General features: G+C 41.6%; 1 protein-coding gene across 7 annotated transcripts in view; it reads left to right on the top strand.

Annotated features, from left to right (window-relative positions):
* RANBP17 (RAN binding protein 17) overlaps positions 1 to 26,445 on the top strand; it is a 272,017-nt gene that overhangs the window by 193,421 nt on the left and 52,151 nt on the right. For 6 of the 7 annotated variants that reach the window (XR_009762109.1, XM_061622480.1, XM_061622476.1 and 3 more), the window contains 3 exons: positions 1,975 to 2,189; positions 4,194 to 4,332; positions 22,365 to 22,531. Coding sequence is in view for 6 of the 7 variants with exons in the window: in XM_061622480.1 (XP_061478464.1) it covers positions 1,975 to 2,189; positions 4,194 to 4,332; positions 22,365 to 22,531 (521 nt within the window). In the remaining variant the exon portion in view is untranslated. Of the gene's footprint in view, positions 1 to 1,974; positions 2,190 to 4,193; positions 4,333 to 13,322; positions 13,363 to 22,364; positions 22,532 to 26,445 lie in introns of those variants that run through there. The other variant, XM_061622481.1, reaches the window with a different exon arrangement.

Genomic DNA, 26,445 nt, shown 5'->3' with positions numbered 1-26,445 from the left:
GGGAGGGTTACAGACCCTTTTTTGGGAGAAGACTGAGCCAAAGTAGGAATTGAGCACTTCTGCCTTTTCTTTGTCATCTCTTATAATTTTGCAATCCTCATTGAGTAGCCACCGCTTCTTTTCTCTGTCTTTTACTATGGACACACCTGAAGAAAGCTTTTTTGTTGCTTTTAGCATCCCTCGCTAACCTCAGCTCATTCTCAGCTTTAGCCTTCCTGACACGATCCCTGCAATTCCGTGATACCTGTCTATACTCTTCCTTTGTGGCCTGGCCTTCTTTCCACTTCCTGTATGTGTCCTTTTTTGTTTTCAGGTCATCTCTAAGCTTTTTGTGAAGCCACATTGGCGTCTTCTGCTGTTGCCCCCCTTTTTTCCTTGTTGGAATTGCTTGCCATTGCGCTTTTAGAATTTCCTTTTTTAAAAACTCCTACCCATCTTGGACTCCTTTTCTCATTAGGGTTGCTTGCCATAGAACCATACTTACAATTGTTCTGGGTTTATTAAAATCAGCTTTCCTGAAGTCCAGGGTGCACGTATGGCTACTCTCAGCTTTTGCTTCTGTTAAAATCAAGAATTCAGGTATGGTGTGGCCACTTTCTCCCAGAGTTCCCGTAACTGCCACTTCATTCACCATATAATCTCTATTGGTTAGAATCAAGTCCAGGATAGCTGATCCTCTGGTTGCTTTCTCCACTTTCCACACAAGTCAGAAATTTCTTGGAGGGGCCGTGTTTGGCAGAATTTGTCTCCCAACAGATATCGGGATAATTGAAATCCCCCATTACTACTACATCATGCCTTCTCAAAACATTGGCAGTTTGCTTTTCAAAAGTTACATTCTCATCTTCTCCTTGATTGGGTGGTTGTAGTAGACTCCTAGCACGACATTCCTTTTATTACTTGCCCCATTAATTTTAATCCAGGTCATCTTTTAATAACTCATTTTGCTCTTGATTATATGCCATTTTGGCATGTAAGCAGTATATAAATGAATAAATAATCTGTTCACTCATTGTAGAACTGGCTCAGTAAGTGAAATAAGGAGTGATACCCTGTTTTGAGATTATTCTTTGGTTTTTACAACTGTTCTTGAATTGATACCAATCTCAAGTCAAATATCATTATAGATGTCATATGCCAGTGCTCCCCCAAATCACGCAAGTCATGAAATGGAGGTTAGATCTCCAGCACATCCAGTGTGATATATTTTTCTGGGGTACAGCAGGAACCATAGTCCTTCTGGGTACCAGCCTATGGAGCTGTGGTGCACACTGCAATTTTCAGTGCTCAGGTTCTTAAGGTTGATCTGGAGACGAATGAGCACATCAGTTGACTCAAGCTAAAAACTATTCATCACTGTATTTCCTTCAGCTCCAGCAACTTGGTGTGCAATATTTCTTTCTCTCTCTCTTTTTTTTTTTTTTTGCATTATCTAAAAGACCTTTGACAGATGCTTTATTTCTTTATCATAGGTAGCACCTTTACAAAGACCCGTGGGTTGTTCAGCAGATCTGAAAATAACTATTTTTCATACTAAGCATGCCAAATAATTGCATTACTGGAGTAAGAGGAGAGAACATTGAGGCTTTAAAAGCAGTAATTCATGCTTCTAGCCTGGTAAAAGGGTTTGGCCTTGAAAGTAAATAATCTATGCTCTATATTTAATGTTTGCATTCAAAGAACCATTTATTTTAGAATGTGAAAGCTCTAGAACTTGGTGTCAGGCTCACTATAAAGAACCAAGGTCAAGTTGGTGCTCCTGAATTAATTGTGTTATTATGCAACATCTGTTTAAACATATTCTTGCAGTTTCTTAAAATAAAAGATTATTATTCTAATTTATAAATTTAAAGTGTATTCAGATAATGATAATAATATCCAGTGAAATGAAAATGTTAAGTGACACAGTTATCAATATTTTCAATTATGTCAATTTCTCTCTTTATCCCTTATTTTCCCCTTCCTTGCAAACAGGTAATCAGATCCTGTCCCTTGGGACTCTGTCAAAAGATCAAGTTTATCCATTGAAACTCAAGGGTATTTCCATCTGTTATTCTGCTCTCAAATCTGCCTTGTGTGGAAATTATGTCAGCTTTGGCGTCTTCAAGTTGTATGGGGACAACCACTTTGACAATGTACTTCAGGCCTTTGTCAAAATGCTGCTCTCAGTATCCCACAGTGACTTGCTAGTAAGCAATTATTCATCTTGGGAGTCTTTATGCAAAATATGAAATCACCACCACAGGCTTAAAATGGAGGGAGAGGGGATCTAGAACAACTCAAAAGCCATACTTTTTAGTTTCAGCTATCTGCATTTGTTTGCATTTTTATAGCAAAAAATACCATAAGCATTTCTGTGAATTCATATAATAAAAGTTTACTTCAAAATATTTACAATATGTTATCAGGGTAAGAGAGGAGTAGCTAGATTATCTTGTATATAATAACTCTCCTGAATGGCAGTACAATTGTTTTTCACGTTATTCTAATTTTGGTTAGGGCATTTTCTGTAACTGGGTACACCAACACCCTTTCTTTTCTGAAGTAGTATTCTGCTCTGGGACCTATTCATATAGGTTGGCTTTAGTGTCAGCAGTGCTACAGCCCACCACTTGGCATGTGGGAGAGAGAAATTCTGCCATCGTCAGAACCAGTTCACCAGCAGTGCATAGCTGAGCCTCATGTTGTTGAATTGGTCTTACCTTGCTTTATACAATTCATCATGGAGAAAACCATCCATGATTGTGGGGAAAAATAGTCAAATATGTCAGTCAGATTAAAGACAGGTTATCTTGCTAAAAGGGCAAACTTATAAGTACTTTTTTTGTATGTACCATTTTTCATTGTATAAGGAGATGTGAATACTCTTTGGTGGGTCAAGCAGGGCAAAAAAAGATTCCCTTTCCCCTGCAAAAAAGAAAGACAGACCTTCCCTGCATGCCAAAATATCCCTAACTTATAGTTAGTATATGAGCCCTAGACTCAAATATTGTTTTGAGTCTTCAGCCGCTACAACTGATGTGCATGTACTAGATATGTGCCAGATAGGAGGGAAGGGGCAATTGAGTTAGGCTGAGAAGCAGGGAGTAAGTGGCTGGCCACCTGCTTCCTCCCTCCAGTAAAATCCTCAAATACTATCGGGGCTGTGATCAGAGATTTCCATAGTTCACAAGCATGACATAGTGCAGCATTTTCAAGAATGGAGTGTATGGAATATCCAATAGGTGTGCCACAGGGGCAAGTTTTTTAGTAAGCAGTTACTGTAAAAAAAAATTGATACGTACTCAAATTACTTGTTTAAATGGGAGAGTTTCTCCCTCAAAAACCATGCTCCCAAATGATTAAGCTACTTTCACAATTTGAAGACTGAAATCTGGTACCTGTCCAGCCTAGGACATTCTGTTTTTAGTAAGAGTTTGGAAATAAAATATTTTAAATCTTACAGTTAAAATTTGGGGCATGATATTTTATCTCAGAGGGCAATAGAAAGCAAGCAAAGCCATGTCTGGAATAGATTGTTGGGTGTGTGGAAATTTTGGTGCCCCTTCACACATACATCCCCAGAAATAGCCTGAAATCTATCTGTGCTTGCAGAATACAAGTAGGGTTTACTAGTACAACGTTTTTAAAAGTTCCACTTAGCAATGTGGCTGTTGCTGTGTAGCTCAGAGGTAATGGTACATATTCTCACTCTTTTTTTTCCTCAAAGAGTGTGCCTACATGGGGGTAAATAAACTCTGTGTCTCTCTCCCCCCCCCCAATGTATTTTGTAATTGGGGTATTAACTTTAGGCTTCAATCCAATACACACTAACCTGGGAGTAAGTCCCAATGAATCCAATGGAACTTACTTCTGAGTAGACATGTATTGGATTGCAGCCACAGTTAGTTGAGAGAGGTCTTCGGTGTTTATGTAGTTCTTTGCCCCTTTCCATAACTGGCAGTTCAAAAGCATGCAAAATGATCTGGTATATGAATAGACAGGCTATATTTGCATAATTAATACATGTCGCAAAATACAGATGAACAGCCCAGGTTTATAGTGATTTTTTCAGTGTAAAGGAGGTTTAATGCAGTAGATAATCTGGAATGTGTTAAAGTTACCTTGCACGTATTTTAATGCCATAATTTTTAGTAATCTTTAGAATAATTTCTCTTCTATTCCCTCTCTCTCTTCCTCCTGCCCAACCTTAGCAATATCGAAAACTAAGCCAGTCATATTATCCACTCTTGGAATGTCTTGCCCAGGACCATATCAGTTTTATCACCAGTTTAGAGCCTCATGTGCTGATGTATATGCTTACTTCAATATCTGAAGGACTTACTGCGCTGGGTAAGTACACCATATGAGTGAGCTAAGGAAGGGTGTAAAAAGTACTGTGCAGCATGCTATTAGTTTTTATAAAATTGCTATTTCCCTCGGGTAGCACACCATCATAAGGATTGTAGCACCGCCTAGCGTCCGAAGGCAGGAAGGCACAGGAGTCAAGACTCGAGCTGCTCCTTCCACCTTCACTCCAGTTCATTCCTGCATTCGTCTGAGGCAGATCTTTCTCAGCCTTAGCTTACTAGCCTTGACTTCTTCTGTTTTGTGGATCACTGTACTCCTTGTGGATCATGGGTATGTTTTAGGTTGTGTATGCTTGTTCTTTGTTTTCTCCTTAAAAAAAGAAAAAAAAGACCCAACGGTATGATTGTCTTTTCTGTCTATGTGTTCCTCTGCCGCCCCCACGCCCACCCACCCCAACATTTCTCCTGCCACAATTGTTGCTCCTCAGCAGCTGCAGCCACTTTCCCTTCACTGTCATGGATTGTGGAGGAGGCCTTCATCCCTCAGCAGAGTTTACGGCTGCGGCTCCCTGCCCCCTTCCCTTCTTCAGCCTTTGTCCCTCAACGGAGCTCACAGCTGCGGTTCCTCACCACCTTCCTCATTAGGGCTTGCAGCTGTGGCCCTTGATCCTTGATGGAGCTCACCGCTGCAGCTCCTGCCTCTTCACACAAAGTTTGCAGCTGTGGCTTCCTTTCCCCTTACCTGAAGGTTTCACAGCGGAGCTTGCAGTTGCAGCTTCTCCTTGCTGCTGCAGCTCCCTGCCTTCAAAGCCAAGTCTGTCAATCTTTTTGGTATCCCCCTTAGAGGCCCTTTTTTTCTCCCCTTGTCCTCCACTGTGGTTTCCCGCCCTTTTTAACCCCAGTTGCCATTTTCTGTTGCCTTCTGCCTCTACAAGCCTTTTCAGTGGAGACTTTATTCCAGTCTGCGTCTGTGTTGGAATTGCTTTTAAAGATATTTTTAAGATGTTTTGGGGTTATTTTTAAAGATGTTTTGTTTTAATATGTTTTAGAGTACTTTTAGTGTTTCTGGTTGCAACCCTGGGCTCCTTCTGGGAGGGGTGGGATATAAATTGAATAAATAATAATAATAATGATACTGTCTCCCACCCACCATTTTCTTTTTTCCTATTTTCCCACGCTTTTTCTTTAAGCCCTTTTGGCTTCTTGCTTGCCTTTTATCTCTCCTACCACTATTCTTCTCACTCCGCCTCATTTCAGTCTAGGTGTGGAAGTACATTTAGACAGTCTGAAAGTAAAATTGGCTAAGTGCCTCCTTCATTAAATTGAAGCATAATTGCACACTAACCCCATCCGTGTGCGTGTGTTGATTTTTAGTTACTTCATCCTTTTACCATGTGCATGTATTTATATACCGTGGCAGCCTCAGCTGCATATGAGGATCTTTCTGACCAGCCTGGTGAGGTCGCACAACAAGCTACATCTCAGGTTCATACAACCCACACCTAGTCCCAAGGTGCCCAAGCATAAGATCTTCAAGCGGGTGCCTTCTGCATCCACATCTAACTCTGTACACTCTGCAAAACAGACTGCTGCCAGGCAGGCCTGCTGCATGGGCACCCCTACCCCTCATGTGGGAGATCTCTGCCAAGGATGTTGCAAAGGAGGAGGAGCTATTATCAGAGGAGGATGTCTGTGGAAGAGAGAGGCTGTCAATTCTCTTTCACTCATGTGTTTTGAAGGGTTTTCTGACCAGCTCCACTTGCTCCTGTTGTTCCAGATTGCCATTTGACTCCACCTTTGCAGCTTCCTGCTCAGCATCCTTCTGTACCTGAGCAACCTGGGCCCTCCTCAGTTCTTGGCCTGTCCTTCAGTTCAGCTGCACACCTCCTTGCCTCCTGCCCATGCTCCCCTCCAGGGCTTCCAGTTGACTCCTGATTTATTCTACCCATTCCAATTGTTCCCTGAACAAACTGTCCATGTGCCCTGAAGAAACTGAGAACTGTAGTGCCACCTAGTGCCCGAAGGCAAGAATTCACAGGAGTCAAGACTTGAGCTGCTCCTTCCGGTCCTCACTCCAGTCCATTCCAGACAAAGGGCTGGTTCATACTGGAGCTTTTCTCTTCGCGATGGAGTTTAAAGGTTCACACTTCTTACCTTATATGAGCACTCAATCCGTTGTTTTGCTTTCATACTGAAGGGGAAGGGTTCATCTCACAGCTTCCTAATGACCATGCCCTCTTAAGGTCAAACTATCTCTTCCTCTGGTTACCTTGGCAACCAAGCATGCTCAGTTTGTTCCAGAGTAAAAAAAAGCAGAGGGAAGAAGATGGAGTGGGCGTGGACTCACCGAAGCATCGGAGCTAAGCATTCACAAGCTGCTAGAGATGTGAAGCACAGACAGTTTTTCCTTCCCTTTTTGGATTAAAATTGGATTGATTTGCTTCAGATTTAAGGGAGAAAGCAGCAACTTGCCTTCCCATGGGCTGAAACATCATGTAAAGTCAGAGAATTTAACAGACATGCAAGTAGCACCGATCTCGTAGTAAGTCCCCATGTGAATGAGCCCAAGATCGAAACAGAATGTTCTTACATCACTCCAGAAACCAGCTCAATGACAAACAGAGAAAAACAACCAAAGAAGCAATAATATATACAAAACAAACTTGACTTACAAACACGAGTGCAGTAAGAACATCCTTAGCATAACTATAAACAAATATATTGACAAAAGTTTATCTGGTAAAGTCACAATTAGAGAGATACAGGCAACCCCCCAAACAGTGAGGGCCCTGATGGCATGACACCCAGGAAAGCCACCTTTCAGGTGAGACCAACAGTCCGTTTTCCCCAGGTAGCATGCCATCTGGTGGGATATACCAAAGCAATCCCAACAGGGAAGATCCACCCAGGCTGCCTAGACGTGAGATGCTACTTGCTGTAAAACACACCTACTAATCAAAGAATCAGCTGAGGCATAGCATTCTGTCTTGTAATGCTTAATAAGTGAAAGTAGACCATATAGCAGCCCTGCAAATGTCCACAAGAGGAGCATTAGTGGCAAACACAGCCATTGCATCTACCAACTTCATGGAGTGTGCCATGATATTATGAGGCACCAGGATCTTAAGTAGCTCTTAGGCCAGAGCAATAACAGGCCCGCAGCCAACAGGATACAGTAGTACTCAAGACTTACTTTCCTAAGGTCCTTGGATGAAAGGAGGCAAATAGTAACGCAATCAACCGGATGTCCCTTGTATAAGCAAGGTAGGTTTTGAGGGCTGTACATACGTCAAGAGAATGCCAGACCTTCTCCAGAGGATGTACTGGATTAGAACAAAAAGATGGCAAGGTGATGTCCTGGCTACAGTGGAAGGCAGAGCTGACTTTAGATCAAAAAGGTGGATTGGTACGAAGAACAATGGAGCCCCTGTGAAAACACACAAATAACATGCTGTAGACAAAGCCCCCAACTCCAACAGTACTGTGCCAGGGTGATGGAGAGCAGAAACAGCATGAAGAAAGATAGAATCTGCAAGGGCATAGAGGTTCAAAAGGAGAAATTTCAGGGCTTGCAGCACTTTCTGAAGACTCCTCAAGGGAAAATGGTGACCCATGGGTGGCAAAAGCAAAGCCCATCCCCCTTAGGAAATGCTTGACCAGAGGATGTGAGCCTAGGGTAGCTTGCAGTAGTTTGACAGACAGAATTGAAGAAACCTGCTAGCAGGGTGTTAGGCTTCAACCCCATCTTCAACCGCTGTACTCTGCCTGAAAGTTCCTTGAACAAGTGCCCCCCGAACGGTTCAACTGTGCCTTTACATTGATGCTGTCTGTTCAGACAAGCACATGAGTCAACTGAAACATCTGGTGAAAATGGAGAGTCAGATGAAAGTCCCTCAGCTCCAACCAGTTTATACTGGGGGTCCCATTGGACACTGCATCGTTTCTGTATCTCATTTATCCTTACAACAAGGCTGTCATCACTATTTCCATATTTCTGAGGGAAAATGGTTAGAACAATACTGTAGTAGTTTGCTCAAGATTATCCAGTAAGTTCATAGGTGAACTGGGATTTGAAGTTAGACTTCCTGGTCCAAGTGGAGTTGGGTATCTGTGAGGATGGTGCATGTTAATAGGAATACTATTAGACTGGCCAGAATATTAGAAATTCAACTGTCACTGAGTTTAAAACAAACAGTCTTTTTGAAAACTGCAAGCTGGATTTTAACATGCACAAGCAATGGCAAATATTATCTGACAAATACAAAAATTGCCCTTGGATGTGCTAACATAATTGGTTTGTTTGTTCAACTTATTAGTCAGTTTTTTAACCAAAAAGTAACCTTCAGAGACTTACAAAATAGTACAAAGCAAATATAAAACCAAAACAAAATAAAAACCTAAAAACACATCCTAAATGCAACAATACAGCGACTAGTACATAGGGTCAAAGAAAACTATTACAATAGTTATTGTATAGAAATAGAAGAGGACAACAAAAAGGGAAGAACAAGAGCCCTATTCCAAAAGATTAGAGAAATGAAATGGAAATTTAAACCAAGAATAGGGATGTTGAATAATCAACAGGAGAACACACTGACTGACCGAGATGAAATAAAAGGAAGATGGAAGCAATACACTGAAGAACTCTATAAAAGAGATGCCAGGATGGCAGACTTGTTCATGGAGGAACCAACCGTACGATGAAGAACCAGAAATTCTAGAATGTGAGGTGAAATACTTGGAAGAAACAAATCACCAGGAACAGATGGCATACCAATAGAGTTGCTACAAGCTGCTGAGACTGAATCTGTCCAAATTTTGACAAACATTTGTCAAGAAATATGGAAAACTAAACAACGACCCACAGACTGGAAGCATTCCATATACATCCCAATTCCAAAGAAAGGGGATCGAACTATTGCCTTAATATCCCATGCAAGTAAAGTAAGATTCTACAACAAAGGCTGGATGGAGCAAGAAATGCCAGACGTCCAAGCCGGATTTAGAAAGGGAGGAGGCACCAGAGATCATATCGCAAACGTACATTGGATAATGGAACGGAGCAAGGAATTTCAGAAGGAAAACACCCTGTGCTTTATAGATTACAGCAAAGCCTTTGACTGTGTAGATCATGAAAAACTATGGAATGCTTTAAAAGAAATGGGGGTGCCAAAGCATCTGATTGTCCTGATGCACAACCTATACTCTGCACAAGAGGCTACTGTAAGAACAGAATATGGAGAAACTGATTGGTTCCCAATTGGAAAGGGTGTGAGACAGGGGTGTCTTTCATCACCCTATTTATTTAATCTATATGCAGAACATATCATACGGAAAGCGGGATTGGACCAAGATGAAGGAGGTGTGAAAATTGGAGGGAGAAATATCAATAATTTAAGATATGCAGACAATACCATACTACTAACAGAAACTAGTAATGATTTGAAACGAATACTGATGAAAGTTAAAGAGGAAAGCACAAAAACAGGACTACAGCTGAATGTCAAAAAGACTAAAGTAATGACAACAGAAGATTTATGTAACTTTACAGTTGACAATGAGGACATTGAATTTGTTAAGGATTATCAATACCTTGGTACACTCATTACCCAAAATGGAGACAATAGTCAAGAAATCAGAAGAAGGCTAGGACTGGGTAGCTGTGAGAGAACTAGAAAAGGTCCTCAAATGCAAATATGTTGGACAATGAAAAAAGTGGATAAGAGAAAAATCAACTCATTTGAAATGTGGTGTTGGAGGAGAGCTTTGCGCATACCATGGACTGCGAAAAAGACAAATAATTGGGTGTTAGAACAAATTAAACCAGAACTATCACTAGAAGCTAAAATAATGAAACTGAGGTTATCATACTTTGGACACATCATGAGAAGACCTGATTCACTAGAAAAGACAATAATGGTGGGAAAACCAGAGGGGAGTAGAAAAAGAGGAAGGCCAAACAAGAGATGGATTGATTCCATAAAGGAAGCGACAGACCTGAATTTACAAGATCTGAGCAGGGTGGTTCATGAGAGATGCTCTTGGAGGTCGCTGATTCATAGGGTCGCCATAAGTCGTAATTGACTTGGAGGCACATAACAACAAATACATATAAAAGACAGGTCTAACATATCCCATTTATTGAAAAGAGGCAAAATGTTTTTTAAACCCTCCATATTAAGGTCCAAAGGCCTATGTAAAAATAAATGTGTTTGCCTGGTGCTTAAAAGTAGATACTGACGGCGCCAGGCATGCCTCCCTGGAGAGTGCATTCCATAAACAGGGAGCCACCACTGAAAAGACCTGTTCTTGCATTGCCATTCCTTGCATTGTCCTCAGAGGGGGCATACAGAGAAGGGCCTCCAATGACTAATGTAGGGTCCGGATTGGTTCATGTGGGGAGAGGTGGTCCTTGAGGTATTGGGGTCCTGTGCTGCAGAAGGCTTTATGGGTCAAAATCAGCAGTTTGAATTGAGCCCAGACGGTAAATGGTTGCCAGTACAGTTGTGCCAGACTGTCTTTGCCTGGTCAGCAATCTGACTGCTCAGTTCTGCACCAGCTGCCTTTTCAGAACCGTCTTCAGAGGTAGCCCCACATTAAACACATTGCAGCAATCTAACCTAGAGGTTACCAGAGTGTAGACAACAGAAATTAGCCTGCCCTATCCAGATAGGAGCACAGCTGGGTCACCAGTCAAAGCTGATGGAAAGCACTCCACACCACCGTGGCCACTTGAGACTCAAGCAACAGTAATAGATCCAGAAGTACCCCCCAAGCTACATACCTGCTCCTTCAGAGGGAGTGTAACCCCATCCAGAGCAGGCTATATCCCATCCATCTGGTCTAGGGAACCACTCACTAACAGTGCCTCAGTCTTACCTAGACCAAGCGTCTGCTTATTGGCTCTCATCTAGACATCAGTTTAGCGCATCCACTGCCACCCCTGCAGATGTAGAGCTGTATCTCATCAGCGTGCTATTGACAATGTACTCCAAAACTTTGGATGACCCCACCCAGTGGTATCATGTAGATGTTAAACAGCATGGGAGATAAAATTGAACTGTGTGGAACCCCACACTGAAGGCTCCATGGGGTTGAGCAATTCTCCCCAAGTACCACCCTCTGAAAAGAACCATCCAGGTAGGATCAGAAACATTGCAAAGCAGTGCTGCCGACATCAACCTGAACAGCCACTCCAGCAGAATACCATGGTTGAGGGTATCAAAAGCCACTAAGAGACCAAACAGTGAACAGGAATGCACTCCCCTGTCTCCTGACAAAGAATACAGAGCAACCAAAGCAGTTTCTGTGCCAGAACCAGGACTAAACCCTGAGTGAAAATATCTAGAAAAATCCATTGGTTTCATCCAAGAGAGCCTAGATCTGGCACATGACCACCTGCTGAAGCAGAGCAATGTAAGCAAGCTATTATCTTGCTTAGCAAAGTAGAATCCCAGATCAAGGCTGTAGGCAGTCAGCATTTGTCATTTTTGAAATTTATTGTCTAAGATTCCATTTATTTATTTATTTGATGTTTTAGTCCCTTTTCCCTTGTATTGTAGAAATGTTTGGCGTAGAGTATAATATTGTGCATTAAATAGTAGAGCAAAAGATATGAAAACCCACACGTTAACACTTTTTTTAAAAAAAAATACTGAATAGAAGTACTCTGAGCATCATGGTTCCACATTTTATATTCAATACTCAGCAATAATTTTCTTTTTGAATACTCTGGTTGTAAATCATGTGTAATGGAAGACCTCATCTAGATTTCATAGTAAGGATAAACACTTCACGAGTCTTTTTCTAAAGTGTTTGCCTGGCTTTTTCACAGCGGACTCAGTGGACTGGAACCATTTAATATGTCTTGTATGATGTTCTCCCTAATCACCATGTAAAGCTTTTCCAATTCTCCTGTGATTGATAACATACTGCCATTCATTAACTAAAATGAAAGCATCGCATTTTCTGTGTCCTGCCACTTTTATTAGATGTTAAATAGATTAATTTGTTTACTTTCCAAGTTGACTCTCTTAAAGGAGGTCATTTAGGTATTGTGAAAAAAGAACCTTGTCAAGGAGCATTGCACTAAAATCTTTTCCCTTTATCGTCATCTGAAACTAAATAAAGCTCTAAAATTGTTATCTGTTCAATAGTGTTGTCAAGCAGCTTAAAATAATTCTTCCATCTGTGCTTATTCATAAAATGCTAAGGCCAAGTGGGCCTTTTCAAGTAATAATAGCAGCAGCACCTTGGTGCTCATGTAAAAGGAAGGTGGCTTGAATACAAATGTCATATTACCTTTTCTCATTATCCACGTTGCCTACCAGATGTTCCATGGTATCACTGGTTTAGACACCTCCCCTCTCCCCGTTCGTTTACCAGAGCAACAATTGTCACTTCCCTTCTACCCTTTAACTTGCTGCTTGCTTGCTGTTTGTCTGTCTGATTTGAGTAAAATGCGACAAGAACTCCATTCGCTTTCAACAAATGATTCTGCTTGTCCATTAAAATCAGTGTGGGGGTCTTGCATAACAACCTCCTCTGTTACACTCTTACAATAAGAAGAAAAATGAGTGCCACAAGCATCTTTGATATACAGTTATGGGAAAATATAAGTAGCTCTTAATACTTAAATTGCATCCTCGTGAGCAGACGAGAGGGTAGACCTCTCCACTGTGCTGCTAAGATCACTTACAGAGGAGAATAAAATATCTGCTTGTACAGTATCAGCATGTTTAGAGCTGCTACTGGTTTCTAAATGGATGTTAGTGATTTACTTTGTGTTATTCAATTTTAAAACAAATAGAGTCAAAGCACTGGTTTAAAAGTACTGCAAAAACTGCTTATGAAATATGCATTTCCAAATACATTTTTGTTCATTACTTCCATATGCAGTTACAAGGTAACAAACTTATAGAAGAGAAAACCTAATGGGCCGGATCCTACACTGTTCACATAAACCATGTTCATTTCCCTTGGTTATTCGGCAGCAGCTAAATACCTAGGGCTAAATTTGTTTTCATTTCTTAGAGGGACATACAGCCTACGCAAGAGGACTACAAACCTAATGGTAGGTTTCACTAAACATTTGTAATGCATAACCAATTTTAGGCCAGGCAGTATATTTTTCTTTATCAAACATTGTTTGAAAAATGGTGCCTTCTTATTTTCAAAACATGCATTTCTTTCTGAGCCAAGTTTTTTTAAAAAACAAGGAAGTCAACATTCCATTCAAATAAGGAAAGGGCTACATTTTTATTTATTCTTCTTTTTCGACCAACCTGCGATCTAATTAGGAGATTTAGTAATACTATATTCAATTTTTAAAACTTACTTTGGACAGTACTCTGTCCTGATTTCTATCCAGCGTGTTGTGGGGAAGCAAGTTTGCACTTCCCTATACCTATGCCTGCCCTTCTGTAAGTTTCCATGAGGTCGTAGCGTTTCAAAATGGCATGCATGCATAACATCCAGTGCACATAGACCAGAACAGCATACTAGCTATCCCAGAAAATGCTTGGGAATTTACTGCATTATTTGGGTGTACACACATGGGGTATTACTTGTGTGTGTCCTATTGAAATGTTGTGCTTGCACATGGCCTCAGAAGCTAGACATGTGTACCATATGGGTGGATAGGGAAGGTATGCTCTTGTCCCATTCTCCCCCCACCCCACCCCGAACACAGGAGAGAGATTGGGAGGAAATATCTAAACCAGGCTCTCACTGTGCAATTGCTTTCCTTGGTGGCTAGCACAGTAGTTTTAATTCAGCACTGCAGAATTACCATGAAGGGCCATTTCACAAACTATTTCTCCACATATCTTGATGGCTGGAGTTATGTTCTTTGTCAGTTTGGTAGCATTTCTGTCAGACCTTTGGTTAGAATAATGGCTTGAGTTTAGCGTAAAGCAAAGGTCAGGCTCTTCTACATGGATGCCCTATAAGTAAATCACAAAATTAGACCATTAAAACTGATCAGATCCATTCAAAATGAATACTTAAAACACTTTACTGGGTGGGTGGGTCTGGACATTTGAGCAGTTAGAAATACAGGCATACCCCGCTTAAAGTAGCTTCACTTAAAGTAGCCTCTCTATAAAGTACATGCTCCATACGTCCCCATACCCCGCTTAACGTACGTGCGCTTCGCAATAAAGGACACTTTATTGGCATGACGCCACTGCCATCTAGTGGTGATTGCGTGCAGTACAAGTGAAGATAATTGCTTCACTTTAAGTACATTTTCACTTAAAGTACATTCTCCGGTCCCATTGCGTATGTTAAAGCGGGGTATGCCTGTATTAAACTTGATGCCTACTGAAGAGATTGTTGCCATAAGAAATCATTTCAAATTTTGGGAGAGTGCTGGGGACACCAGTTACAGAATGGCTGCCTTGGGGCATGGCATAACACAAAATAGCTACCATGGGGGTGTAGCATAACACAAAATTAGAGAGTAATCATGGTGAAGCTTTCCCTATAATTGTATTTCCATACAAGGCATGACCTGTTGAATTTCCCCCGCCATACAGCTGCTAAAGGCACAAGAACCCTGTTTTTTCCCCAGTGCCAACCCTACACAAAAGCCTAGGCTGCCATCCTGTATCTACTTTCTGGAAATAAGCCCCACTAAACACAAGGAGACTTACTTCTGAGTAGACATGTATATCATTATACTGTAAGTTAACTGTACAGTGAGTCCCTCATCTTTAGCTCCTGCAAAGCAAAAAACATCTAAGCCTTTTTGCAAAGTTTTCACGTTTGTCTTTTGGTGGGAGGGGGATTCTTTTAACATTCACACACACTTATGGAGTAGTAGTGTTTGCAGAAAATGATTTCTAGGCACTACCTGATCTCGGGCAAACCCAACACAGGAGAAATTCATCCTGTTTGCTAGAGGAAAAAGAAGGGCCAACTATGGAGATTCCAAGGATTAGGAAAAAAAGACAAGCAGGAGAAGTGCACTAAAAGGGAGGGCAAGACCAGCAGCTCTTTAGGACCCCAGAGATTCCTATTCTCTTTTGTCCAAACAACTCGCATATCAGTCACATCTCTGGCTTCACTCATTGGCTAGAAGCACTGATGCTGCTCCTAGCCAGGCTGACTCATTTCACAAGTATTGCCTAGAAGGGTACCTGCACATTTTGCTCCATAATTTTATTTCTAGGAGGACCAGAGACTTTCTTATTTTTTAAAATAAAAGATCAGATTCTGGGCTACCTGAGGAGGGCACCACTGAATGCCTTTGCAGATGCCATGTTGCCTGTGGATGATGGGTTGGTGACCCCTGGCCTAGAGAGAGTCCCTAGGACCAGATCTACAAGCCTGAAAGATCGCATTTGGCCTTCAGGCCTGAAGTTCCCCACCCCTGCTATAGGAGGTCTTGGAAGCTACACAAGTGTAGGGAAAAGCTGTGCTGTTAGGTGCGAGGATGTGGATGTCTATTTTGCTATGGTGTGCAAGTACCCTTCTAGGTAATTGATGTGAAATGAGCCAGGCTCATTGTTAGTGTTATTAGCCAACGAGTGAAGCCAGAGATGGGATTGATAAGATGCTGGCAGCTTCCAAACACAGGTCATCTATACCAAAATAAACTCAGTTTTCACAAACGATGGTTACACATTGTTCATGTTCTTGCTACAAGATAGTTGTTTCCATTTATAACAAATGCCGCGTATCATGGAGCCCTGAGATCACTATTTGTCCTATCGCCTCCGGTAATAAGTCCAGAGCTGCTGTGCCCTAGAAGAAGGAAGTGTTTGGTTCTGTGTTTTCATCCATTTTTGAATTTAAAATATCTTGACTTTAAACTGTAACTCTGCACTTAAATGGAGTAAATTCTGTAATACATGATTTAAAGCCTGAGGAGGACGACGACTTATGTACTTCTTGTTAGTTCCATACTTATAGGTTTTAGGTTGGTGCGAGGATAAAATGAAATAACCAGCCATCCGGAGTAGCATGGTGAATGGATGGGATAATTATGAGAAATAGATAATAGAATGAGTAGATTCTACAAATAATGAAACTCTCTGAGAAAGCGTTACAAAAATTCACCTCCATTTGAAGCCAGTGGAAATGGGAGTTATCAGAAATTCATAGGAATGTTTCATACTTGGTAAGATTAAGAGAGTCCTGAGACTAATTGTGGCTGTAGTGTCTGCCAAATCTTTTGTAAGACCTCAGGAGAACTTAGCTTAGGAAAAATATATTGCAATGATGTTCAAATACAAGTAAACTTCAAAACAACATTTATGAAGCAGAACTGGCACAGATCAACATTCTGGTGTCTAGAGAGAAGTTCTCAAATGCTCACTGCAATATTGGCAGGTTTCCACTCATCACAGTTTAGGGGGATACACTTAATTGAGTGTATCATACACCTTTTCTTTCTCTTCCAAATGAATATTTTAACAGTTTAATGCTTGTGTGTTTGTGCACCCACCCAAAAGCAAAGCAATCAAAACCAATTCTGTGGTAAGCTAGATTTGCAACCTTTAGAGTCAATCAAGGCTGTAGCATTGTCCTCACTTGGGAGCAAGTTGAATCCCTAAATGCTGGCAATCTCCTATGAATGTGATTTTTTTAATGCTAGTCTCCATTCCGAGTTCTCCTTTTTCTAACAAAAGGGAAGATAAATGATTTTTCATAGCATAAAGTCTGACTAGCATTAGAACTGAAAGAGAAACTGCACTTGGATACAGAGTAATACTAAAGAAATCCGTAGTGGGGGAAAGAAGACCACAGAATACATTGAGGAGAAACTGGGTGAGATTGGCTACATTTATAAGCAGGGTACAGCTAAAAAAAGAACCAGTCTACTATTGCCATATGCTATTGCACGTGCAAACAGGCTCCGTTTTCACTGCACTAACGCAGCATGTGTTGGAGTAAAGGTTATGAGGATATAATGGGAATATGAGTGTTTTTATCAAAATTAGAAGCTGAGGAGATAATTCTAGTTAGTGTAAAGACAATTAACGTTCTCCAAAGAATAGAAAAATAGCCAGTGTGGTGTAGTGGTTGCTAGACTATGACCTGGGAGACCAGGGTTCGAATCCCCACACAGCCATGAAGCTCACTGGGTGACCTTGGGCCAGTCACTGCCTCTCAGCCTCAGAGGAAGGCAATGGTAGACCACCTCTGAATACCACTTACCACGAAAACCCGATTCATAGGGTCACCATAAGTCGGAATTGACTTGGAGGCAGTACATTTATTAAATCAGTAATGTATGGATTTGGGGATTGGTTGACTATGTTGCGCATACAAAGGTATTATGCTATTAAAATGTTGCATTGAACAGGGTGCCTTGCTTGCAAAAGAGAGGTGTAAATAAAGGAAATGAGGAGAGAAAGATAAGCTATGCTTACCCTTCAGGCAGCAAAAAATAAAATAACATGCATGATTCAGATGGACACAGTAGTGTATTGGGTCAGTATTGTTATGACTGTGATTGTTTGAGTATGTCTTTAATATATTGTTCTGCCAGTGATTATTTAGGGCTGCCTGGAAAACACATTCAGGCATGCCCCTGTGGATTTTTCTTCCTGTTCATCCTTCTTGTTCTGGAATATTCAGTAAAGAAAATGCTGGCAGCAGAAAGCTACTCTGTCTCCTGTGTCTTTTTGGGTAAAGGGCAGCAGGAGGACTTAACATTGCCAACAAGGATAAAAACATTAAAGCTCTAGGCCTAACTTCATCTCTGGGAAGAGAGAGAGAAAGAGACTTGGTCACAGTGAGTAAAGAAAAAAAAAACCAAGGGCATAACGGGATGGCTAGCTGTATTGGAAAGACTTATATCTTTGATTGTGCAACAGATGATTGGATACTATACACATAGCGGATTGAACCGTATTTTGAAGCAAATGCAATTGCTGCTGAAAAAAGTGCCAGCTTTACTGAGCTTTTTGGGAGGCAAAGCATACAGTTTACTGAAAAGTTTGACTACTCCACAAAAACCTTCACTATGCATCTTTCCAGAATTTGTGAAAATAACACAGGTGCATTTGGCACCAAAACCATTACCGATTGCAGAGCATTTCAGATTTCATAAATGAAACCAGAAAGCGGGAGAGTCCATTACAACATATGTAGCTGAAAAAATATTATCTGAGCATTGCCAATTTGGTGAGGGGCTAAATGATACATTGAGAGACCGTCTGGTTTGTGGAATTCTGAAAGAAAGCATTCAGAAAAGACTCTTAACAGAGGCAGGTTTAACATTTAAGAGAGCAATTGAAATTGCTATGTCTATGGAAACTGCTGCCAAAGATGCAATAGAGTTGCAGTCAGGAGTGAAAGCAAACATGAACAAGCTTGCAATAACGTGTAAACAGAGGACAGCAGGTTCAGATGAACTGTGCTATAATTGTGGCAAGGGTTCACACACACCAGCTTAATGCGGAATTAGAAGTGAAATGTTCAGAAAATGCAATAAAATATTCAGAGTGTCTGTCGCTCAGGTAACAGGCAACCATTTGCTAATGACACAGACAAAGATAATCGATTGAGCCACTACTTTAAAAAAGGTCCAGAAGTGCATGCTGTAGAGGAAGAACCTGATAATGGAAGTGAAACAGGGCAAGCTAGCCTGGAAATCTAGAAAATAAAGGATGAAATAAGACAAGCAATATGGCTTACACCAGAAGTGATTGGCAAAACAATATCAATGCAATTGGACACTGGTTCGGCTGTATCAGTTATATCACAGCATGCATTTGAGCAGCATTTCAGACATGCTTAAAGGCTTCAGAACTACAGTTGCAAACATATACTGGAGAAAATATAATTCCCATTGACACCTGTAACTATGAGATACAATAACCAACAAAAGATAGTGGACTTATATGTTCTGAAAACAGGTGGACCAGCACTCTGGAGTCATGATTGACTGAGGAAGCTGCAGATGGATTGGAGTGCCATCAACAGTCTGCACACCACGCTCCCTATGTTGGACTGAAAGTAAGCTGAAAAAGGTGTTGGATGCTGCTGCACCTGTGTTCCAAGCTGGCATCGGCACACTACGGCACATCAAAGGTAATAGTGTTACAGGAGGATGCCACACCCAAGTTTCACAAGGCCTGTCCAGTTCTATATGCCATACACCAAAAGGTGGAAACTGAGCTGGCTCGCATAGAAGCCGAGGGAATTCTTTCAAAAATTGATTGGAGCCCATGGGCTACACTGGTGGTTTCTGTAGCAAAGGAGACTGGCACTGTCAGAATTTGTGGTGATTTTAAAGTTACCATAAATCCAGTATTATACGCTGAGCAGTATCCATTGCCCAGAACTGAGGACATTTTGCTAACCTAGCTGAAGGATAATGTTTCAGCAAAATAGACCTAGCGGAGGCTTATTTACACATGGAAATTGAAGATAACTCGAAGGTGTTTCACACCATAAATACACTAAAGGGGCTATATCGTTATAACATTTGTTTTTGAAAAGCATCAGCACCAGCGCTTTGGTAGAGAGCCATGGATCGATCAGTACTACAAGGCTTTCCAGGCACTCAGTGCTATTTAGATGACATTGTCACCATAGAGAATGATGAGATGCATCTACAAAACCTCGAGATAGCTATGCAGAGATTGGCAGACCACGGACTCAGAGCACGACATGACAAATGTGAGTTTTTTAAACCCAGCATTACATACCATGGTCACACTATTGATGTGCAAGGCCTATGCAAATGTGCAGACAAAATCCGAGCAATTGTGAATGCTCCAAGGCCAAAAGATGTGTCCCAACTACAATCCTTCTTAGGATTCATTAATTATTATAACAGATTCCTGCCAAACTTAGCTTCCATGCTATACCCCTTGAATACTTTGTTACAAGTGGGGAGAACATGGCAGTGGATAAAACTGTGTGAACAAGCTTTCAAGGAAATGAAGAAAATAGTGGCATCAGATACTGTGCTCACACACTATAACCCACACCTACCAGTGAAACTAGCTTGGGATGCTTCACCATATGGCATTGGTGCAGTTATATCACATGTCATGAAAGATGGCAGCGAATGTCCAATAGCTTTTGCATCACGTTCACGCCAGCTGCAGAGAGAAATTATGCACAGATAGACAGGGAAGCACTGAGTTTGGTTTGGGGGGTGAAACGTTTCAATCAGTACCTATATGAGAAAGAGTTTACCCTCATCACTGACCACCAGCCATTACTGTCCATCTTCAATCACAAAAAGGGATTCCGCTGACAGCAGCTGCCTGAATACAGCGATGGGCATTGTTTCTGGGAGGGCACCAATACAGAATAGAATTTAAGAGGACACACAGTCATTCAAATGCAGATGGATTGTCTTGTTTACCTCTAGAGGATGAAAAATCTGAGGAATACTCATCAGATGGAGATTCTTTTGACATGTTTTCTCTCACTGAGATTGAGAGTCTTCCCATCACAGCAGAGATGATACAAAGAGAAACTGGGAGAGACCCTACACTGTCACAAGTCTACACAACAACAACAACAAACCAAGCACCTGCAGTGCAGTTCTTGGGACGTACTTTGCGTTCAAGGTTGGATCTTCTCAAGCCCAATTTGAGAAGAAATGTTCAGGACAAACAACTGAAACAAGTTCAGCAATTTTCTCATGAAGAAGGATGACACTACTCAATAGGACAACCTGTTCTTGCGAGGGACTACGGAGGAGAACAGAAGTGGGTATCTGGGACAATCAAAGAAAGGACTGGACCACTCTCTTAAACTGTAGAGATTGCCCCCAACAACATATGGAGATGACACATTGACCAGTTGAGGAAATCGGGTATAGAACAAAGAGGTAGCACCAGACATGACTGGAGTTCCAACGGCAATTTCTGAGACACCACCATCAACACTTGCCTTCGAAGAAGACATTCCACCAGTGGTTGCTCCACAGTCACCAGTACCACCAGACACATCAAGCATTTCTGCCTATGATGACAGGCACTATCCCACTTGAATAAGAAAGCCATCACAGCTCCTATATTTGTAGAGATAATAGGGGTTTACATCCAGCAGGGAGGAGTATAGTGTATTGGGTCAGTGTTACTATGACTGTGATTGTTTGAGTATGTCTTTAATCTATTGTTTATTTATTTATTTATTGCACTTGTATACCGCCCCATAGCCGAAGCTCTCTGTCAGTGATTATTTAGGACTGCCCGGAAAACACATTCAGGCATACCCCCTGTGGGTTTTTCTTCCTGTTCTTCTTGTTCTGGAATATTCAGGAAAGAAAACGCTGGCAGCAGCAGACTACTCTGTCTCCTGTGTCTTTTTGGGTAAAGGGCAGCAGGAGGACTTAATAGACATATTCACATTGCATCAAATATGGTTAGCTTTTGGTCTCCTAACACATTTCACTATAAACCCTGCACATAAAGATGCACCATTACACTCTGCACTGGTTTCTCTTGTTAGCTACTGTTCGTTCCACTATGAAATTCATAATCCAACGTCTCTGGTAGAAACTGTGTCATTATACTTAACATTATCCTTGAATATTTTCAGATTATGAAAATATATCTAACCAGCCATTTTCTTCTGTTTTGCTTATTTCTCACTCCATATCCCACCATCAGGCAAGTTTGGGTCACTTTTCTGAATATTTCGTAATTTAAAAAAATCATTTGATTGCATGGAGTATTCAACCTGTGTATACAGTTTCATTGAAATTATGACAGTGGCTCTTCATTTGGAATTCTAAAACAGAATAAAAACATTTGTTCTTATCCCCCAAGTACAAACTCTTCAGGATTCATAATTTTGTAGCAATAAGAAAACAGCTGGAATCCTGTAATTTGCAACACCCAGCAGGAGTGCTTACAACTAGGCAGAGTACCAGTGGGGGTATAGAAGTCCCCCTGTGCAGTTTAGAGTGAGAGAAAAGGGCCTATTGCAGGGAAATCTACTTGGAATATGTTAAACCTGCAAAACAAGAGTGATGGTGTGGTAAAACATTTTATTCAGATGTCTCACAGTAGTATTGTGACTTCCCCCCTTTTTAGTGCAGCATGTTAATATTAAAATATTTCAGAAATTACGCTTTATTTCATTTGCTATCTACAGATACGATCGTCTCCTCCAGCTGTTGTGCGAGTTTAGACTACATTGTCACCGCCCTCTTCAAGCACATAGCAAAAGAAGGCAAGAAACCTCTGAGATGTAGAGAGATTTCCCAAGATGGGCAAAGATTACTGCACTTCATGCAACAGAACTCAGAAGTGTTGCAGCAGGTAAGCTCAGTAACACTGTTAAGCTTTCCTCTGTTGATTATTGTAAGTTCACAATGATATTTCAGTTTATTAATTAGTATTTTTCTTTGTTGCTGGTATTTTTATTTTGCAAGATAGAAAAAAATCCTCCAGTTTAAAGATACAGTTGATATTGTCAGCCATCGCAGTAGCCTTCTTCATTGGTCCAGTAACATCTTCCTTAGAAATAAATGGGTGCCCTTGACCTCTGTGGGAGAAGTTGGGTCAATCGAAAATATACAGAGTAGAGAAGACAATTAGTATTTTTATTTTGCACACAGAGACCTATTTCACCACCACCACCTGTCACATTGGATGTGAAGTGTCAGTGCATCTTTGCAAGAGAGAAACACACTTTGTCAAAAGCCCCATGTGACTAATAGAGACACGCACATGTGAAATTATTTGATTTATAGAAGTTCAAAAACTTCACATGTTAAAGAAGTCTGAACTGGTGGTGAGTATTCAGGAAAGTGTCCTGGCTACCAACCAGAGAAACAGACACAGGACTTGAGACTGGATTCTCCATGAAGCTTTATTCCAGAAGACAGTACAGGAACACATCATAACACAATCTAGCCATAATTCAGCATGCACAACAGAAGCAGACTAGGCATATCTCAGGATACAGAACAGGAACAGACTAGGCACATCTCAGGAACAGACTAGGCACGTCTCAGGAACAGACTAGGCATGTGGAGACAACAGCAGACTTTATCACAACAACCATATCACGTACAACCACTCTAAATATAACTAGAGTATGTATAGTAGAGTGCAAGCATTTTCTAGCTTGTGTTGCAAGATGGGAGTTCCTAGGAACAAAAAGACATCAGTCTGATTGTAAACATCTTTTCTCCAGCCAATGTGACCTTGATGAGATTCTTAACTCTCCCTCTCTTGGAGAAGGGCTGTAGTTCAGTGGTGGAGCATCTGCCTTGAATGCAGAAGGTCCTAAGTTCAATCCCCGGCATTTCCAGGACGGGCAGGGAGAGACTCCTGCCTGAAACTCTGGAGAGCCACTACCAGTCAGTATAGATAATACTGAGCTAGATGAATCAGTGGTCTGACTCAATATAAGGCAACTCTCTATGTTCCTGTGTTCCCTCTGAACTTATCATTCAGGCCTGGCTCTATTTGCTCGTCGGCTAGGTCTGGGCTGCATGCCAGGAAGGAGTTCTCCTCAGTTGTCAGAGATGAGGGGAGGCAACTGCACCATTAACTTCACTAGAAGTAGAGCTGCCAGGGTTCTGGAAGTATTTCACCCAGGATTTCCCCAGCCCCGTCCCTAATACAGTATCCGCAACCCACTCTTCATTCTCTCAATCTTGCTAAAGGTTCTTCTTTGGGCCCATGACAGAAAAGGATCTTGGGGACATAGTGGATAGATCAGTGAAAATGTCAACATAGGGGACAACAGCTGTGAAAAAGGCAAACTCAGTATTGGAAATTATTAAGGGTATTGAAAATAAGTGGATTATTATTATTTATCGTTGTTGTTGTTTGAACTTATATCCCGCCCTTCCTCCCGAAGGAACCCAGAGCAGCAAACATAAACAAAACAATTTAACAAGAAAAACATACATGTTAAAAACATTCCAGAAACAATTACAATTTTAATCATTCTAAAACACAGCTTAAAAATCATCAGTGATCTTCAGGTTGCCAGGAACAGTCCTATTCAGCCGTTAAATGCCTAGGTAAACAGGAATGTTTTCAAATTCCTCCTAAACTTTACTAGTGTTGTAGACAGACACACCTAACTGGGGAGAGCATTCCAGAAATGGAGAGCCACTATTGAAAAGACCCTGTGATGGGTCACTGCCAGCCAGGCAGCGCTCTGTGGTGGCAGCACCAACAAAGCCTTGCCTGCTGATCATAGGGTTTGAAATGGTTGATACTGAGGAAGGCACTCATTTTGATACTTGTGTCCCAAGCCATTTAGGGCTTTATATGCTATTACTAACACCCTGAATTAAGAAATAAGAAGAGCCTGCTAGATCAGGCCAATGGCCCATCTAGTTCAGCATTCTGTTCTCACAGTGGCCAACCAGTTGCCCATGTGAAGCCCAGAAGCAAGACCTGAGTGTGAAGAGCACTCTCCTCTCCTGCAGTTTCCAGCAACTGGTATTTGGAAGCGTATTACCTCACCTATAGAGGCAGAGCATAGCCGTCATGTGTAGTAGCCATTGATAGCCTTTTCCTCCATGAAGTGGGCCCAATAGCTCACTGGCAGCCAGTGCAGTGCCTTCAGGACCAGTGACACATGGTCCCATCTGACTGCCCCACTTACCAGTCTAGTAGCCGCATTCTGCACTAGTTGAAGCCTCCAGACTGTCTTCAAGGACAGCCCCACATAGAGCGCATTACAGTAGTCCAGACAGGAAGTCATCAGAGCATGAACAACTGAGGCCAGGCTATCCCGGTCCAGGAACAGCCATAGCTAGCAAATCAGCCTCAGTTGGGATAAGAACTCTTAACTACAGAAGCCACTTGGGACTCTAGTGACAAGTTGGAATCCAGGAGTTCTCCCAGAGTACAAATCCCTTTAGGAGGAGTACAGAACAAACTGTACACCTAATTCCCAGACATGGGAACCATCCACCCATAACACTTCTGTCTTCAGCCTCAGTTTGTTGACCCCATTTAGCCCATCACGCCTCCAGACACCTGTCACAACCTCTTCTGATTCAGGTGGAATGGAGAGAGAGAGAGAGCTATGTGTCATCAGCATACTCATGCCACCATACTCCAAACCCCTGGATGATAGCTCCATTGGGTCCACCACAGTCCCAAAGCCATGGCCATTCAGTCCCGAAACCAGGCTGGAACCTAGATTAGAATGGTCAAAATAATCTGCTTCCTCCAACAATGGAGCTGAGCTGCAGTACCCCTCTAAAGTACTTGGGCTCCTTCCGGGAGGAAGGGCGGGATATAAATTTAGTAAATAAATACCTTGCACAAAAAGGGGTCATTTGTGATCGGGCAATAATTGTTCTGGGTCTAGAGTAGGTTTCTTCAGAATTGGAAGATTTATGTATCTTTAAAGTTGACGAGGACATTGAACTTGTCAAGGATTATCAATACCTCGGCACAGTCATTAACCAAAATGGAGACAATAGTCAAGAAATCAGAAAAAGGCTAGGACTGGGGAGGGCAGCTATGAGAGAACTAGAAAATTGACTTGAAGGCACATAACAACAAAGTGCTTCTTTAAGAGTGGCAGCCATTTAAGGGTAACGTCACATTAACCACACTCTGAACCCACTTTGTCAACCCCCTTCAGTTCATTGTATTTCCACAAAATACCTGGGTGAGCACAATTGGGCCAGATCAACGCCATCCATTTCCCCCACCTGGCCTCAGAAATACATGCCAGTTCAGCTCTCTCACCTATGATTAAATCATAGATGAGCATGGTTTTGTTTATGAACTAACCTGACATTGAATAATAGAACCACCAGGCCAGAGGGTGGCAGAGTAACCAGGGACCTGAGAGATGGAGAGAGACCGGAAGAGTGGATGGCCTGTTGACATCTACCTTTTCTTAGATGAGTCACCCTCTCCCCAACACAGTATTTCCCTCTGCCTGTAGTCACTGTTATGGGACACCAGTTTGGTTTTGCTTACACTCCTTTTGAAGCCCTGGTCAACCTCTATATTAGAGTTTACCCAGGGAGTTGTCTTGATCGCTTGTAGGCATGCTCCCATTTAGCTCCCTGGTGATTATCTCATCCTACATTCTGTTTAGTGAAGCACTTGGGGGATTTCCCTTTTTTCCCCCAATCCAAATGTGGTGGTAGATACCTGGAACAGAAATAGATACCTGGTATCTGTACTGGATAAGAGTTAATAAAATAAAGCTCAACATGGACAAGACGGAAGAACCTTTGATA

This window comes from Rhineura floridana, chromosome 4 (genome assembly GCF_030035675.1).
Source record: "Rhineura floridana isolate rRhiFlo1 chromosome 4, rRhiFlo1.hap2, whole genome shotgun sequence".
In the NCBI taxonomy this organism is placed as follows: Eukaryota; Metazoa; Chordata; class Lepidosauria; order Squamata; family Rhineuridae; genus Rhineura; species Rhineura floridana.
The sequence above is the reverse complement of the archived record's forward strand: the minus strand, read 5'-3'. Positions and strand labels throughout refer to the sequence as shown.